Below are 16,981 nucleotides of genomic sequence, written 5' to 3'. Positions count from 1 at the left end.
ATCTTTTGTCAACATAACTTTTAAAATAATGGAAATTTAATCGAACGCCTGATATTTAATATTGTCGTGAAATAAGGTCACTTCCAACAGCCTTGCTGTTGGGCTAGCTCTTTAGCGACGTGGTTAAAGTGTCTGACTGCACCTCTGGAGGTCGTGAGTTCAATCCCCGGCTTGAGCTCAGTATTTTCACATTAATGGCGACGAGGCAAAAATGAACTGTGAATGCGGGAATGGGTCTGAGCTGTATGATGGTTTCTGGGAGGGCCATGGGAATGCAAGATATGCTGTAGCGGGTGTGTCTGGGTCTTGAAACATTAAAAGGGGGAGGAGTGTAGTGAAATAAGGTCACTTCCAACAACCTTGCTGTAAGGCTGTTGGGCTAGCTTTTAAGCGACATCCTTAAAGTGTCTGACTCTGGAGGTCGCGGGTTCAATCTGCAGCTCTAGCTCAGTATTTTCACATAAATTTTGTTTGTGACATACGGATGGACAGTTTTGTTACAAAATAGCTCTTCTAAAGACATTTGCCACAGATATTTAACGTTTAAGTCTGTGAACAGTTCCAAAATCCATAATCCATTTACGCTTTTTTAATTCCTTTTCTTTAGAAGAACCTGAATAACCATACCATGGCATCAGTTGCAGGCGTAAGAAGGTGGGGGTGGGTGGGGCATAAGAATTGCACCTAAGCTGCTTAGCATAGTCCAACTTGTTGACGCTCTCAAATATTAAGCTACTCTTTATTTCGGTAATATTTGGTTCCAAAGAATATAGCCCATATAAAAAGTATCTATAAATTCTTTGCGCGTCTTATAAATAAGACTACACCTTAATCCAAAGACCTATAGATTAATCTATAGGTCTTTGCTTAATCGATAAAGTAAATCCAAGAGGAAAAGAACGCCTTGGACAAAGCATGAACCCATGTTTGCTGGGACCCTAGCTTGGCGCTCTACCCCACCAACTGAGCTCACATTAATTTCAATCTATAATTCCATACCCTCTACCCACTGAGTGATTTAATGTATACATCAAACCCCAGGACACTTACCTTTGGAATGTTGAACAACTATTAACGATAAAATGAAAAGAAGCAATGTAGAGTTTCTCAACAACTAATACTAATAGGACAATGTTGTGCTATAAAAAGTTATACCGTCACCGTTTAAACAACAAAAACAACAACAACAAAAGTAAGAATTTTTACTCTAAGATTTTAGAAGTGATTTATTCGTAAGAATAGAATATTCAGACAAAATTCTTGTTTTAAGGTTGCAAATAAACGCACTTTAGATTAGAGACATGACTCAAATTTCACTGGCATATGCATTTAAGCGCCGAATGCGTTCGTTTTAAAGTGAATGTATTTTCCGGACAAATTTAGTTTGGATATAATATTTGTGCATTAGTTGCAATAATTCAACTCTCAGCTTTATAGCCCAATGGGCTGCTGAGAGTTGCAATGTGCTCTCTCTTGTCCATTCGCTATATTCCAGTAACCCATAATTCATTTCGGCATAACCAACTGATGACTTCTGGTTAAACGTAAACATTGATTGTTTTTGCGCAATAACGAAAATAATCAACTTCGGTGAATACAGTATGTATCAAAATGTCTTTTTTGTCAGATACTGTAGGATATGTTAAGTTAATTATATTGAATTTTGTGTTTATGCACTCAGTTATTGTCTTTCGATGGGTTTTCAGCCGATTTTGATTTTTTAGTGGTACAGTAGTAGGTGGGGGTGAAATAAATCATTTTCATTATTCGTTTAAAATTTCAGGACAACAATTGATGCACAAATGTTTTGTTTCAGATTCCATTTTGGCATCCTTCAAATATGCCTAATTGTCATGGACTAATAGCATGATGGTCCTGCTAACCAAGACTTTTTGTGTGCCTTAAAGTTATAAATGTCCAAGGCAAGTGTATACTTAAACTAAATCCAGCAATTAATCTGAACACCTCATTAAAAGATTCTAGAACGTATACCTCTATACTGATAATATATAAAATTAACCAAATACTACATGTTGGAATACTGAATTAAGTGTGCATAATTGTTCAAAATAATTTAATTTTAACTGAACCAGGGGCATATGTTGTATATGTCCCTGACTGAACATAAGTATAAATATACCAACCTGTTGAAGTTTTATCTATTTTCTTTCTTAACAAACATATTACGTTCAAATATAATATTTACTTCATATTCACTTACCTGGTATTGTAAATTTCTAAATATCATGAATCACATTTTTGCTTTGTTATTTGTACACATATTTGTTTTTTTAATAAAATAAATAAACAACAAAGAAAGTAAAAGCACTCCAGTTAAAATGTGCTATTCTTCTGTTGTTTTCAGACTTGAAAAGGATAAGTTGAACGATTTATTAATGGCTATAAGGTTTGAAGCTGTGTAAGAAGTACATGGACACCATCAAACATCACAGAAGGTGTCTTTATGCAGCCAATCAAATATTACATCCGCAGTGACAGACAGGGACTCTTGTGTTAAGGGAAAGCTTTTTACCTCCAAGAACTATATAAACAAACCATTTTATATTTATGTTTGCATAATCAAAACAAAGTGTATTTATTAACATAAGTGTAAACATGTATTTATGTTTTTTGTTTCTTTGTTATTACTGTTATTGATGAGATATATATGCAATCTGATTATGCATGTTAATAAAACAGTGGTTTCATAACAAACAAGAATTGTTTTTGAATTTCTATCATACGCAATTAAAATGTTGTATAGGGATGGGTGCAAATTCCTTGGCGTATGGTAGAATCCTAACAAAACATGAAGTTTCATGTAGAAATCATCTATAGTATCTGAGATAGAGTCCTCATAAACAAACAACATCAGGCGATAACTCTGATTTAAGAAAGTGTAGGGTTATGGTTCTTGTGCACTACAATTCTCCTCATTAAAAAGTTTGTGACATACGGATGGACAGATGACGCCAATTCTATATCCCTCCTCCTATGGCAGAGAATAAAATATAAACCCAATGACGCTTGTTTGTGGTCTTTTAAGTTTCTTTAGTTTCCAATAACATGCTCACATGGGTTTCTTTACTATATCAAAATAAACACTACATAAATAATAATATTACATAATAGTAAGCATACAAATTTCACATGTTAAATACAATAGTAATTCAGTATCAACTTCATAAAGAAGTACAGCAGTATTCACAAAGTAAGTTTAACTTGTCAATTTTTGAATTTGCAAATCTTGCTATACAAACATATAAAAGCATCAATTAACACTTAACAAGTTATCATACAAATGTCTTTAATTTGGGGTTTACTATACAAAAAAAAAACCATATTAAATTGTACTACCAGTAATACATGAATAAATTTCAAATGAAACCTGAATATCTGAAAATACTTAGATGCTTAATGAAAATACTCAACAGCCCCAGTCATAAAAAGGGGCTGCAAGATCTTATTACCACTGCAACAAGTAATTAACATGAAATTTTGTTCGATTTGTTGAATTGTCAAAATGTTTGATGATATTTTTATTTTTTTATTCAATCTTTACTTTGTTTTTTTTTCCAATTATGTCCAGCAAAAGATGTTTTCTAGGCTACGCATCTCTTCGAAGTAAATGTAAATTAGCTGTTCTTTGTTGTGGTGTGCAAGAGAATGTCTGTCTGATTGTTGAATCTTCTTAGGTGTAATAGTAGTTTGCACACCTCCATGGTCCCTGGGCATCCGATATCTTAAATTAGACAATATATTATATAAATAAAAATTAAGTATTATAGTTTAGTCATATGAATTTTAATATATGGTATTATAATTTTATTACACAAGTGTCCTTAAGTAAATAGAAATTACATGTTAAGCTGCACAGTGACAATAACTACATTTTATTTCCAGTAGCTATATGTCAACTGTTGTTTACCATACAATATATTATAACCAAGAATGTTAAATGTAATACAAAAAATCACCAAATATGTATTAATGTATTGTTTTACAGCCCTAATGCTAAAGTGGTTATAGTGGTTAAATTCTCCACACAGTTCTATTTTCAATAAATCAGCAATAATATACTTTACCCCACCCCACAGGAAAAAGTCTCTATTTTTTACTATATACTATATATACTTAGTATATATAGTATATAGTAAAAAAATCGAGACTTTTCCCTGTGCCCCACCCACCATAAACATTGATTATTGTGTATTCAAAAAAGTTATTCATACAGTTAACATAACATCAAAATCAATATTATTCATATTAAAAATAGTTATCAAACACATCCAACGATTATTTCCATTATTATTTTTAATGATAATTGATTTTCTTACCTAAAACGATGGATTGACAATTTGCTTTTACAACGGCAGTAAAGGAATATCCGAATTACGTTGAAACCGGAAGTCATCAGTCTACAACGGCATTATGGTCTATTGGAAAGTGGAGAATGGGTGCAAAATGTTATCAACAATGCAAGGGATAATGAACACTGAAACTGCAAGAACTTATGAAAGTTTACCTGTCTGAACCACAAACTCATCCAAATAGTACCATTAAAGCAAGAAATAATTGTTTTTTATTGACTTAGTTTTTCTTTAGTACGCTGTATCTGCCATATTGGAAAATTGACCCGATATTGGTTAGGTCGCAGTACACCAATATTTTGCATGTCAGGTTATGTGTTGGAGCCTATTAAAGTCGATAACGATGTGGTATTCAATACAGAATACACTGATTCAAATTTAAACATAAACATGTCAGCGAGAAAAGTGTGTTGAAACATCGTCGTGTTTTTATAGGGTGCATGCAAAGGATAACATCCGTAGGTTTCCATTCAGGTAAATTTAACATACTTATGAAGTTTATTCATTATTTTCCTCAATTTGTCTCGAACGACGTCTGTTTAGTTATGCACACGAAATATGTGCGCAGATTTGCTCTTGTCTTTATGAACGAGTGAATATGGACTCCCAGAGCCGCCATAGCAAAAATTATCAAAGGCTCTGGGAGTCCGTTTATATGGACTAATTTGTGCATTTGAGTTTATTATCCAAAAATACCGTCTGTTTTAACATGATAGAAGTCATAATATGAAATAAGGCAAAGCCTCAAAGTGAACTCGATTAATGTTTAATAGAAAAAAATAACAAAAAACTTTAATAAACATGATATTTAAAGTGATATTATGGGCATTTTTCACTGTTGACTTGAGCTGAAAAGAATTAACAGGTCAAAAGAATAAGTTAAAATGTGGTAACTGACCAATTCTCTACAACTCATCTTGCTACCACTTGTTTATAAAAAATATATATTCTTTCGATATTTTACATGACTCACCCAATCCTCTAAGCCGAAATGATCCGTAAAACAAGTTGTGTTTGTGTCGTATGAACGAAACTGCAAGAAAACTACATTTAGACTCACATTGTACATCGAATCATTTCTGTCGTCAGTTGTCAAAACGAAAGTAAGGTTGATATTCAAATGGATTATTGTTCTCTTTCCGGGATATTGTTGTTTTATTATGTTGATGCTGCATTAAAAAATATAAGTGTAGATGAAGTGAAAACAGCAAAAATAAACAACGGTTGCGATAGACACCTTTATACTGTTAGATGCCCATAATATCACTTTAAATAAAATTATTATATATATATATATAGGCACTTCCTAACAGAAGAACGTGGAGTTCGTAAAGACTGGTAATAATATAGGAACTGGTGTAAAAAAATAAGGAATTTAACTTTTAATTATTATGTTAATCAGCAATTAAACAACAAACGGGCCATATTAAAGGGTTTCATGTGACCTGATGAACAGAACTTTTAGCCCAAAACCCAGCCCAAAACAGATTGTCACACTATCAGTTGCCAGCCTTGCAACCACAGGTTTACCTACGACGGTCAGATCGGGATTCGAACCCGAATCCACCCATGAGCCATCTGATGATATTGATCATATGATATTGGCCTGGTTGCTCTTCCAATTAAGCTATCTGACCTTTTGAAAAATATATAGGTAAACTGCAATGCTGTATAATAGCATGATTACCTTGTTTAGGAAAATTTTACAAAGAATTACATTTAATTGATATTCTGTTATGATTTAGAACAGTATATTGTCAGTTCAAAAGCTCACATGAGTTAATGTTTGAAAAGCCCACACAAGCTTCTGTTTGTAAAAATGGTGCTAATTAATTTGCCGACTTTGTATAGTTGAGATAAAATCACCTTATTTTGCACAAATCTGGTAAAATATATATGGTTCGAATACCAACTGCAGATAAGAGCAACAGAACAGTCCTTGTAACTAAATAACTCTAATATTTTAATAAGTATAAAATTATCTAAACCATAAAGTGACCTATACTTCGATAATTATGTATACCTGAAGAGAAGATACATATGTATATCGAAGGTGAACGTTGCGTAACACATGAAACTATAAACAAATTGTGCAGCAAACAAAGATTTGTATATACCAAGGATAAATATATTAATCTAGTATGTATGTCCTTGGCATTACCTCCTTAAAACACTTAACAATCAACTAGAACCTACAATGTAAAAATTTAGAACAGCCAACTATTGCTACCTTCTAAATTATGATTTTCACTGGCATCAGCAATGATTTCTCAATGTTGCATACTGTACTTAGATTTCACAAGGGCCAGGCAGCATATTTGTTTTATTTTCCTTTTTGAGCATTTAAAGTCAAAGTAATTTCAAAGTACCATAATTGAGGAATAAATGCAAGGTAGGTCAGCGATAATTATGTCACCCACCAAAACATGTTATTTAATACCATTGATATAACACTTTGATAATTTTACACTTGTAAGTATATATTTTTTTAAGTACCAAAATACTAGGATTAGATTAATTTGTATATTCCTAACTACTGTTTAAAAGTCATTTTGGTTAGCTCAAGGTAGCGACTATCACGTCACCCACCGTACTCAAGGTAGAGACTGTCAAGTCAGCCACCGTACTAAAGGTAGCAACTGTCACGTCACCCACCTCAAAGTTATTTATATCTTATTTGAATTTATGTTTTAAATATGTTAAATCACATTTGATCACATCTTTTGATTGCTTGAATCAATCACATTTTATAGTATCTATAAACATTGCACTATTTGTAGTAATTATCAAATAATTAATTTAGAATGTTCTTTACCAGAAAGGTTAGCTCAGATGTTAAGAAGAGCACTATCTCCCTCACTATGAGATATTGTCAATGGTAGCAATATTTGTTTGAATCATGCCATTTTGTGAGGCATAAAAATTAAGCTAAATTCTTGTATTTTTTTTTCAATAGAAGAGAATAGATATCTAGAATATGAGATAATAAAGTTTGGTCACGTTGAAATGATACTCAAATGTGATTTACCACCTTTAAATTTAAATGTAATGCATGACTTAGACAGTGAAAGAAAAACACTATATGAAATGATTATGAAATCGAGTATTTGACTGTGCAGGTTGTTGTTTGAAAAAGTTTGGTACCTGAGTACATGCCGAACCAATCGTGTGTTTGTTCCTCAATGGCAATCGTCCAATAAATAATAGCACTTACTTGTTTTGTCATCATTTTTAATAAAAAATGCAAGTAGCGGTCGGTGTTGACACTTGCTATGTACTTACAAAACGGTGACGTCATTCGTTACTTGGATAAATTTTGTGATGACGTCATCGAACAGGAAAGTCCCTGAATGAAGACAAATGTTTTACACGAAGAATGCAGATGCTTTATTCGAAATATAGTAACAATAAATAGAGAGAAGAATTTTAAAATATTTAAAAGCCTTAAATTTGATCATTTTTTCTATTTTATCATAATCAGGAGACGCTGGATATTTATTTCGAAAATTTCCAGTTCCAGTTTCGGATATTCCGGATATCAGGTTTGGTTGCGCGCGCAGATACCAAACTTTTTTAAAACAACAACCTGTGTAGATCTTCAGTCCAATACATGTGTTAACGTAATGCGAGCTCTCGAGCCTCCTATGGCGGCTCAGCGAGCTCGCTATTTAATTTAAAAAACGATTGTATGTGTATTGAAAAAATTGTTTTTAATCTTATCCCTTTAATATACATTGCAGGGCTGTGGTCTGTAATAATATTGCCCCATGGCCTACTCTCAAGTCAAGCCGATAATACTTTTCTTTATTACATATGTTGCAGTGCTCAAGATAAGAGCAGCTCTTTCATGCAAAGAATAAACACGTTTTGCATTAATAGTATTTGATACAATTTATATGCCTGTATAGATACTTTAACCGGATTTTTTCCCCATCATTTGCCCACTCATTTTGTGAAAAATTGAGTCTCCAACTCATTGAAGTTGAAGCTCTAAATTCCTTAAATAGTGAAATTCTGCATTGGGAATTTTTTCAAATATGTGAAATATTTTCAAGAACTCAAAGCCTTGCTCCATTCCTATTAGTTGTTCCTGTTCTGGATGGATCTTAAACCAACATATTTATTCAGTTCAATCAAATCTTGATATACTCAATTTAAATCTTGATTAGAGGAACTGTGATGATTCAATTGGTCATATTCAAAAGATTCAGTCTATTGACAAAAATCACTCATAACTCCATTTGTTTATGCAAACAACAAGGAAAGTGATGGTGTCCATACATAAACTTTTCACTTTGCGTTTGAAATCTCATTCATTAGATACTCTAAATATAAAATATCAAAGCAGATGGGATAGGCACAGGGCCCTTTAACAAACATAACATACACTGGGCGCAGACAAAAAGCCAAAGGAAAATACCGAATAAATATGTTATTAACACACATGTTAACTTTTGCCATAAATGCCTTATCCTACACCAAAAATCTAAGAATAATTTTTGTTATGTAATTTCATGCATAACGAAGAATATACCTTTTGTGTATGTTTTAATTGTTCTAAAATGCAAATTATTAATTCTTTATTAGTTTAGCTAATACAAAAATCCCCATTTATTGGTAATAGAAAAACATTATTTTCATCAATATAAAATGCTTTTTAGTCCCCTACCAGTTTCACAGGAGGGGACTTATGGTTTGCACTCCGTCTGTCAGTCACACTTTTCTGGATCCTGCGATAACTTTAAAAGTTCATAAAATTTTTTGATGAAACTAAATGGAACATGGATAGATAGCAATGTGGACATTATGCACGTCATTTCATTTTGTTCCTACCTCAAAAATTGTGGTTGCTATGGCAACAAATAGACTAGAAATACTCATGAAAATGGTGTTTTTTTCTGGATCCTGCGATAACTTTAAAAGTTCTTCATATTTTTTTCATGAAACTTGCAACATGGATAGATGGCAATATGGACATTATGCACGTCATTTCATTCTGTTCCTACATCAAAATTTCTGGTTGCTATGGCAACAAATAGACTAGAAATACTGCTGAAAATGTTTTTTTTCTGGATCCTGCAATAACTTTAAAAGTTCTTAATATTTTTTCATGAAACTTGAAACATGGATAGATGGCAATATGGACATTATGCACGTCATTTCATTTTGTTCCTATGTCAAAAATTTTGATTGCTATGACAACAAATAGACTAGAAATACTGCTGAAAATGGTGGTTTTCTGGATCCTGCCATAACTTTAAAAGTTCTTAATATTTTCATGAAACTTGCAACATGGATAGATGTCAATATGGACATTATGCATGTCATTTCATTTTGTTCCTACGTAAAAAATTCTGGTTGCTATGGCAACAGATAAAAAAATATTCTGACAATGGTGGAATTTCTGACAATGGTAGAGCCGGTATGTGACATATATTGCTTGTCAATAGTCTTGTTTATAATGAAATTATTGCATTTATATTTGTTTACATTATATATATAACATCTGGTTTGATAAAAACAACACTAAGACATGGAAAAACAAATAAATGGTGGACACAAAGCTGGCCTCTAGCAATCTAATTTATTGAATTTGGGCAAATACGCACAAGCAAAGTTAAACGCTGACTTGTAAACAAAAGTAAATACCGCTGTATTTTTATAAATGTTTATTAGAAAGAGTTGAAAATTAACAGAATTCATATGAAAGGTTTTCTGAATCAAAGTGTATAAGCTTGCATGACAAGATTGAACAGAATTAACACTATTTTGTGTAATTAAATATCTTCTGCTATTGATTCTTGACCAGTATATGCTGTAATGTACAGTAGTGATACATCCGTCTAAATTCCTGCACAAAACAAATGTTTGAATAATATTCTTAAATTCACCTCTCAAATCAATAAAATCAATTAAAACTTACACCAAATAGTCTGTAGAACAACAGCCAAGGCATTATGATTCAGAAAATTACTTTGATAACATGTAAAGCAGTAAACAAATTTGAACTGGGTCACATGTGTGCAAATGAATTCAGACACATTTTGTGCCATGATTAATGAATTCCTCGCAATTTCTCTATGTCTACCAGGAATGATATCCATAAATCCAGGATATGTAATCATAGCAAACTGGTGAACTTACAACATTCTGATCAATGAGTTCTAAAATAATGTATTATTGCTGGCTTTGCATTTAACAATTGAATAAAGGCTTGAGTTTTTTTTCAGATGTTCAAAGTAGCTGGCAAAGCGGAGATTATAAGATCTCAACAGAAGGATGAATATTACCTGACATACTTGAGAAAAATGTCAGCTGATGTTGTCCATAGCTTGCTCGGTAGTTATCAAGCCTTTATTTTTATGTGAAACACTAAGGTCTTTTGTTAACAATCTTATTCAGTATGAATAGTAATAGTATGTATACTCGTTTTTGTTTTCTGTTTTTACTTTTTATTTTGGGACTAATGACATTTAAAGACTTTTGAAAAAATAAATGCTTGAAAATATGCCTCTTTATTTTATATGCATCTATTAAATCAATCCAATATCACACTGCAGAAGTAATCATTATTCAGTAGTTATAACATTCAAGGTTTTGTATTATAATCATACACACATTTTGCATCATTATCATACACATATTTTGCAGGTGCAAGGGCCTGGATTACTTGGCGCAGAGAGCTGGACCTGGCAGCTGACCTGGGGTACTTCTGTCTCACAACCCTCTCGGGTAAGTGTAAGAAAAGTCAGGTATTTCGCATGTGCATAAAGCATAAATTTTTATAAAGTGTCATCCCAGATTAGCCTGTGCAGTCCTTGCAGGCTTATCAGGGAGACACTTTCTGATTTGATTGTATTTTCATTTAAAGGAGGGGGAAAAGTGTTGTCATTGATAAGCTGGAATGATCTGGAAATTCCAAATGATACTTAACAAACATTTCTTAAGCCCTGATTATCAAAACCGCATTTCAAGTATTGTCAGCAGAGTTTTATCAATCTGAACACATATATCAGGTACGGCTTCTATCATCTGGATTATCTGAACATGTTGTTTGTTTAAGATGACTGCAATTCTGTTGGGATACAGATTTGGATTTCTCTGTATTTTTTAATGGGAGACCAAACTGGCTGATCTGGCTTCTTCTTCCATACTGATTAAGCATTGATATTGTTTAATCTTTTAAACTAGTGATTATTTATCATAACATTCACTTGGAGACTTTTTTAACATAACACGTTTCAAAGTTCAATATCTTAGTTATGATTTAAGATTATTATTCAATATTTTACATTTGATTACATTTTAAACAAGCTGATGATAAAATTATCCACCCGTGACGATCGGACGCTTTAGCACGTGGTGTATCTATGGTTTCATCTTTTTTTGCAGGTGGACATGTTGAAACACAATATTATTCTTAAAAAAAAACAACGATTTCATCATTTTAGGTGGGTTGTTACACCAGGAGAACATAAGATTAATTCTAAAAATGTATGGCTCGTGTGAATATTTAGGAGCGCAAGTGCACATTTTGTCATTTTTGCAGGTTACCAGCAACTTTATTGGAGACTTTTCTAATGCAAAACTTTTCTATCTTGAATACATCACTTATGAGTTAAGATTTTGATGTAAATTTGTACATGTGATCATTTGATTACATTCTGTGCAAGCTAGCCATAAAATCATTCATCTGTGACCTTCACACGTTTTATCACCTGACGTAGGTAGCCTGCAGTTTGCCAAAATGCGCTGTTGTGCCTCTAAATATTCATATGAGGCATGCATTTCTAAAAAATAATTATATGTTTTCCTTGTGTAAGCAGCCAGTTTAATTGATGAACTTGAAATAAATTTAGAATAGTATCGTGTTTAACCATTTTCACGTGAAAAATAATGAAACCATACTCACCCCGTGTTCTAAAGCGTCCGATCATCACGGATGAATGATTTTTATACTGAGCTTGCCCAGAATGTAGTTTAATGATCACATGGGAAATATTTTTTCAAAATCTTAAGTTATAACTGAGATATTCAAATTTGAAAAGTGTTGTGTTAGAAAAGTTTCAAGTGTAGGGTTTCATAAAGATATGTTAAACTATTTCTTAAGTCATTGTATTGAAAACATTTTCTGGTTGGAAGGCAGTTGAAGTGAATGTGCATACATGTGGGTCTATAATGCAATATCTGGTATGCACGTGTTTCAGGTTTCCAGACCATAGGTGAGGAGTATGTGAACATTATCCAGGTAGACTCTTCCAGAAGACATGTACCCTCTGCACTGGTAAGAGGATAATTGTTGAATCTCTTGAGACATTGATAATCTCAATAATAAGTTCCTGTTAATTTTATTAGCACTGCTGTTTTTTTAGAAAAGCCGAGGTATTGTCATAGCCAGCTCGCTGTCCAGCGTCTGGCATTTGCTGTCTGCGTCGTGCTAAAACCTTAACATTGGCTCTATAATCAAAGTGCTTCTACGTACAACTTTGAAACTTCATATGTAGCTGCACCTTGATGAGTTCTACATGCCACACCCATTTTTGGGTCAAATGTCAAGGTCGCTGTGACCTCTAATATAAAACTTTAACATGGCTCTAAAATCAAAGTGCTTACACCTACAACTTTAAAACTTCATATGTAGATGTACCTTGATAAGTTCTACACGCCGCACCCATTTTTGGGTCACTAGGTCAAAGGTCAAGGTCACTGTGACCTCTAATATAAAACCTTATTTAAGTCTATGAGTTGAACCTAAGCATTCACAATGTTAACAACTTATTCACTCTCAATTTTGTCTATTTGTAAGCAAAATAAAAAACAGACATTTCCCAATTTTTTTTGTAATCAAAGAACCTCGACCCATTCTCAAATTGGTGTTAACAAACACACATTGTTTAAGGGATTTGTTCAAAGATTTTCTCTTTTCGTATATCATTAAGTGAAGTAACTTACAAATTTGTAAAATTTGGGATTGCTCTAAACAATGATATTAACAAGAAAAGGACAAACAACAAAATGCCTTTCCTGAAGGGAATTTTAGAAGGAAGTTTAAATAATAGTTGGTAATCCATGTTTTTTGTTAAATTATCAATTAAAAGCTTTACAAACACTTTTGCATATTTCAATTGATAATTATCAATAAATAAAATTTTGTTTTGAGCATTTTTCTGAGCCAGGACTGTTATTTTACTAGTTTGAATATGATACATTCATTTTTTTTTGGATGTATAAGATGTTTATAGAAAATTTGTTATTTTGTGTTACTGTGAGCAAGTCTCTTTAAGAACAAGATGATTAATTGCAGCGTCGCCTCACTATGGTACTCTCAACGTGTTGATACCGTACACCATACGCAAGGGTCTAGACTGGCTGGAGAGGAGGCTGCAGTCACATGGTCTCCAGGAGGTCCCCATAGCAACCAGGGAGTTTCTCCTGAAGTGCATTCCCATTGCTAGGGACCTGGTCCTTTACACACACAGACTGCACATGGCTGTGTTCTACATGCAAGGAATCTTCTATCAACTTGCAAAGCGATTCAATGGAGTGCAATACGTAAGTACTGGAATTTGTACAGTTTAATAAAACGCTTCTACATGTAGACATCTTGTTTTACTCAAATTTCAATCTACATACTCCATACATTATTTTCTTATGACACCTCAGCTTATTTGGAAAATGATTCTTCTCAGGGAAAGAACAACATTGCCGCATAGTCAGTTTCTGTTACATGGCTAAAAAGCTTGTGAACACTCTTGATTTAATATTAAAGTGCAATCAACAGGAAACTCTCTCAAAAGTTAATTGTGCTTTTGAGGTATAATGTAAAGTTTTGAAACAGTAAAAACATCACTACCAGTCACAGAGAAGCTTACTGCAATATGTGGATGATTGGGTATAGTAATGGACTTAAACAAATACAGCCATGTTTCGTTCTGACTCCGTTTTTTAATTATGTATGGAGATTAAATTATAGTTTACATTTGTACTTAGCTTTAAACTGACATATAGGCACATAACTTATTTGGGTTTGATCTTACATCTTAAAATAAGTTATAAAGGCAATTCTCACTGTACCTCTTATTCAACCAGGAAGAGACAATTTCATATATACATGCACTTAGTACTGGTTTTCCACTTCGATGGGCTAAGCTTTCTATTGGAAAAGTAAAGATTGGGTTATAGACTGCCATTACTAGCATTTAGCTAAAATATTGTTAACACCAACACAAAAACTACTTCACAAAAAAACAAAATAAAACCAAAAACAAACTCTAAATAATGTTAATATTGACAAAATACAACACATAACAAAAAAAAACTAATAGTTTCCCCATATTTTGCTAGTTGCAGTACACAGGTGGTTTACAGAAGGCATCTGATGATTCAGTGAGCAAGAGTTTTCGAGCCCTAGGCTGGCTGACCCTGGCCCAGCTTGCGGGGTCTGCAGTGCTGGGAACCAGGGCATACTTGCAGCAGACATACAGAAAGGGTACTGGCCTTCTAGGAGGAAGTGATACCCAGTAAGTACTTGTGCTCTGCAGTTGTGGAATAAATTTTCACATAAGCATGCATAGAAGACATACGCACTGTAATCATTGATCTGTGTCTGTTAGTGTTGAGTCAATTGATATTCAAGTTTCTATATTGTTTCATTAAATATTCTGATTAAGTATGACATACTTAAACATCAGTTTTATAATTCTAATTTTAACCCTTACTATGTCCCTTCTTTCTCAAGTATTATTATTATTGAAAATATAGCTATATTCTTAGACGCCATGTGTAAACATTAATAATTGATTAATTATTGATGTTTTTTACTCTGAGAAAACAAGGGCTTAATGCACATGTGTAAAGTGTTATCCCAGATTAGCCTGTGCAGTCCACACAGGCTCATCAGGTACATCACTTTCCGCTGTTATGAAATCTTTCGTTTAATTGAAGTCTCATCTGAACTAAAAATCCAGACTAGTAGAAAAGTATCTTCCTTGATAGTTTTTCAACCAAATTTAGAAACAACACAAGCTTAACTTCTACTTAATTGCTTCTTGTGAATGGAACCCATTATTCTTGAATATTCTATATTCTATACTATGCAGTATGTTACTAAACGAGCTAGGCTCTGGGAAAATGTGGTTCAATGCATGTGTGTGGAGTGTCTTCCCAGATCAAAAACAAATTTGTAGTCCCCTCTAAACAAAAATCCAGTCAATGCAAAAAAGTATCATCCCTGATTAATTAATCTGGGACAACAATTTACGCACATGCATTAAGGCACATTTTCCTAGAATGCTACACAATCTATTTATATCCCTGCCTTAATCTTAGTTCAGAGATCGGAGGTCAGGTGTCGCCAGACAGGAAGTGTGCCCTGTGTCTAGGTGAGAGGTCACGTAGCTCTGTGACCCCCTGCGGCCACCTCTTCTGCTGGGGCTGCATACACGACTGGTGCGCGACCAAGGTACAGAGGCATTGTTGATGCATTTCTAGGAGTTTAGGTTATTTAGACATTGGTTTCTGTTACTATATTTAGTACTGGGATTTTTTGGATAGTTGGATATTGGTTTGTTTGATTATTGGTTTATATGAAATTGGTTTCTTTGAACATATTTAGTTCTAGGAATTTAAGGATTGTTGGATTTTGGTTTTTATGATTTAAGGTTTAGGACATTTGTATCTGTGACCATAATTCAAGGATGTTATGTTTGTAGGAAATTGTTATTGGAGCATACACATTTCTAGGATTTTAGGTTTTAAAGATAATGGTAATTTGTTCTGAATTGGTATGAAAGGCCTTATGTAAGAATTGCTTTTGAGAATTGAGACAATGATCAATGTCTGTTAAGCATTAGGAGTGGTACAATAGACCAAGCTTTATTTACCATAACTGTATTTTAAAGCATCAATCTGAGCTAAAATTGTATTTATAAGAAGTTTACAACCACTATAGAAGAACTATTTCAGCTACAGACTGGCACCCAGTCTATCAAGTATGTTTCTGTTTTAGGCTGAGTGCCCTCTGTGTAGGGAGCATGTTGAGCCACACCGTATCGTCTGCCTACAGAACTTTGACGCCTCCTGATGATAGTTGGGGTTGTATGTGATGCAGAACCTATAACTGTACCTCATTCTGAGGAAACTGGTCTTAATGCATGTGCGCAAACTTCCGTCCCAGATTGGCCTGTGCAGTCCGCACAGTCTGATTGGGGGACAACACTGTCAGTCTAAACTGGAATTTTGTTCAAGTCAGACATCCTTTAAACAAACAATTTCATATAAGCAGAAAGAGTCGTTCCTGAATAGCCTGTGCAGCCTGTGAGCACTGTACTAATCTTAGACATCATTTTACATACATGCACGAAGCCCAGTTTTTCTAGAGGTAGGCTCGACTCATCGGTACCTTATATCTGGTACTGCACACGGGCTGTGATATGAATTTCTCCTGCCATGATGTTCCCTGACCAGCTACTTATGGTGTTGCTCGCACTGGTGACCATGTTGTGTTATTTGATTGTTTTTGTTTTTAACTTGGTTTTGTTATACTACAAATATTTACTGGAAATAAAGTGACTTTCAACCTGACATCCATTCCTTTTTTATTAGTCCCATAC

The 16,981-nt window shown here is 33.6% G+C and overlaps 3 protein-coding genes across 5 annotated transcripts in view; 2 read left to right on the top strand and 1 right to left on the bottom strand.

The window, feature by feature from the left end:
• The window catches only part of LOC127839361 (ZZ-type zinc finger-containing protein 3-like), a 260,902-nt gene that overhangs the window by 15,272 nt on the left and 228,649 nt on the right, over positions 1-16,981 (bottom strand). The gene's annotated exons all lie outside the window — the stretch shown is intronic.
• The window catches only part of LOC127839370 (peroxisome biogenesis factor 10-like), a 261,030-nt gene continuing 245,228 nt past the window's right edge, over positions 1,180-16,981 (top strand). Inside the window, exon 1 of the mRNA XM_052367750.1 lies at positions 1,180-1,192. The gene's annotated coding sequence lies outside the window, so the exon portion shown is untranslated. The remainder of the gene's footprint in view (positions 1,193-16,981) is intronic.
• LOC127839374 (peroxisome biogenesis factor 10-like) lies at positions 12,596-16,952 on the top strand. The gene is made up of 5 exons (XM_052367753.1): positions 12,596-12,654; positions 13,675-13,922; positions 14,715-14,890; positions 15,699-15,831; positions 16,378-16,952. The coding sequence occupies exons 2-5, from the start codon at positions 13,857-13,859 to the stop codon at positions 16,450-16,452; spliced, it is 450 nt and encodes a 149-aa protein (XP_052223713.1). The 5' UTR covers positions 12,596-12,654; positions 13,675-13,856; the 3' UTR covers positions 16,453-16,952.

Source organism: Dreissena polymorpha, chromosome 7 (assembly GCF_020536995.1).
Source record: "Dreissena polymorpha isolate Duluth1 chromosome 7, UMN_Dpol_1.0, whole genome shotgun sequence".
In the NCBI taxonomy this organism is placed as follows: domain Eukaryota; kingdom Metazoa; phylum Mollusca; class Bivalvia; order Myida; family Dreissenidae; genus Dreissena; species Dreissena polymorpha.
The sequence above is the reverse complement of the archived record's forward strand: the minus strand, read 5'-3'. Positions and strand labels throughout refer to the sequence as shown.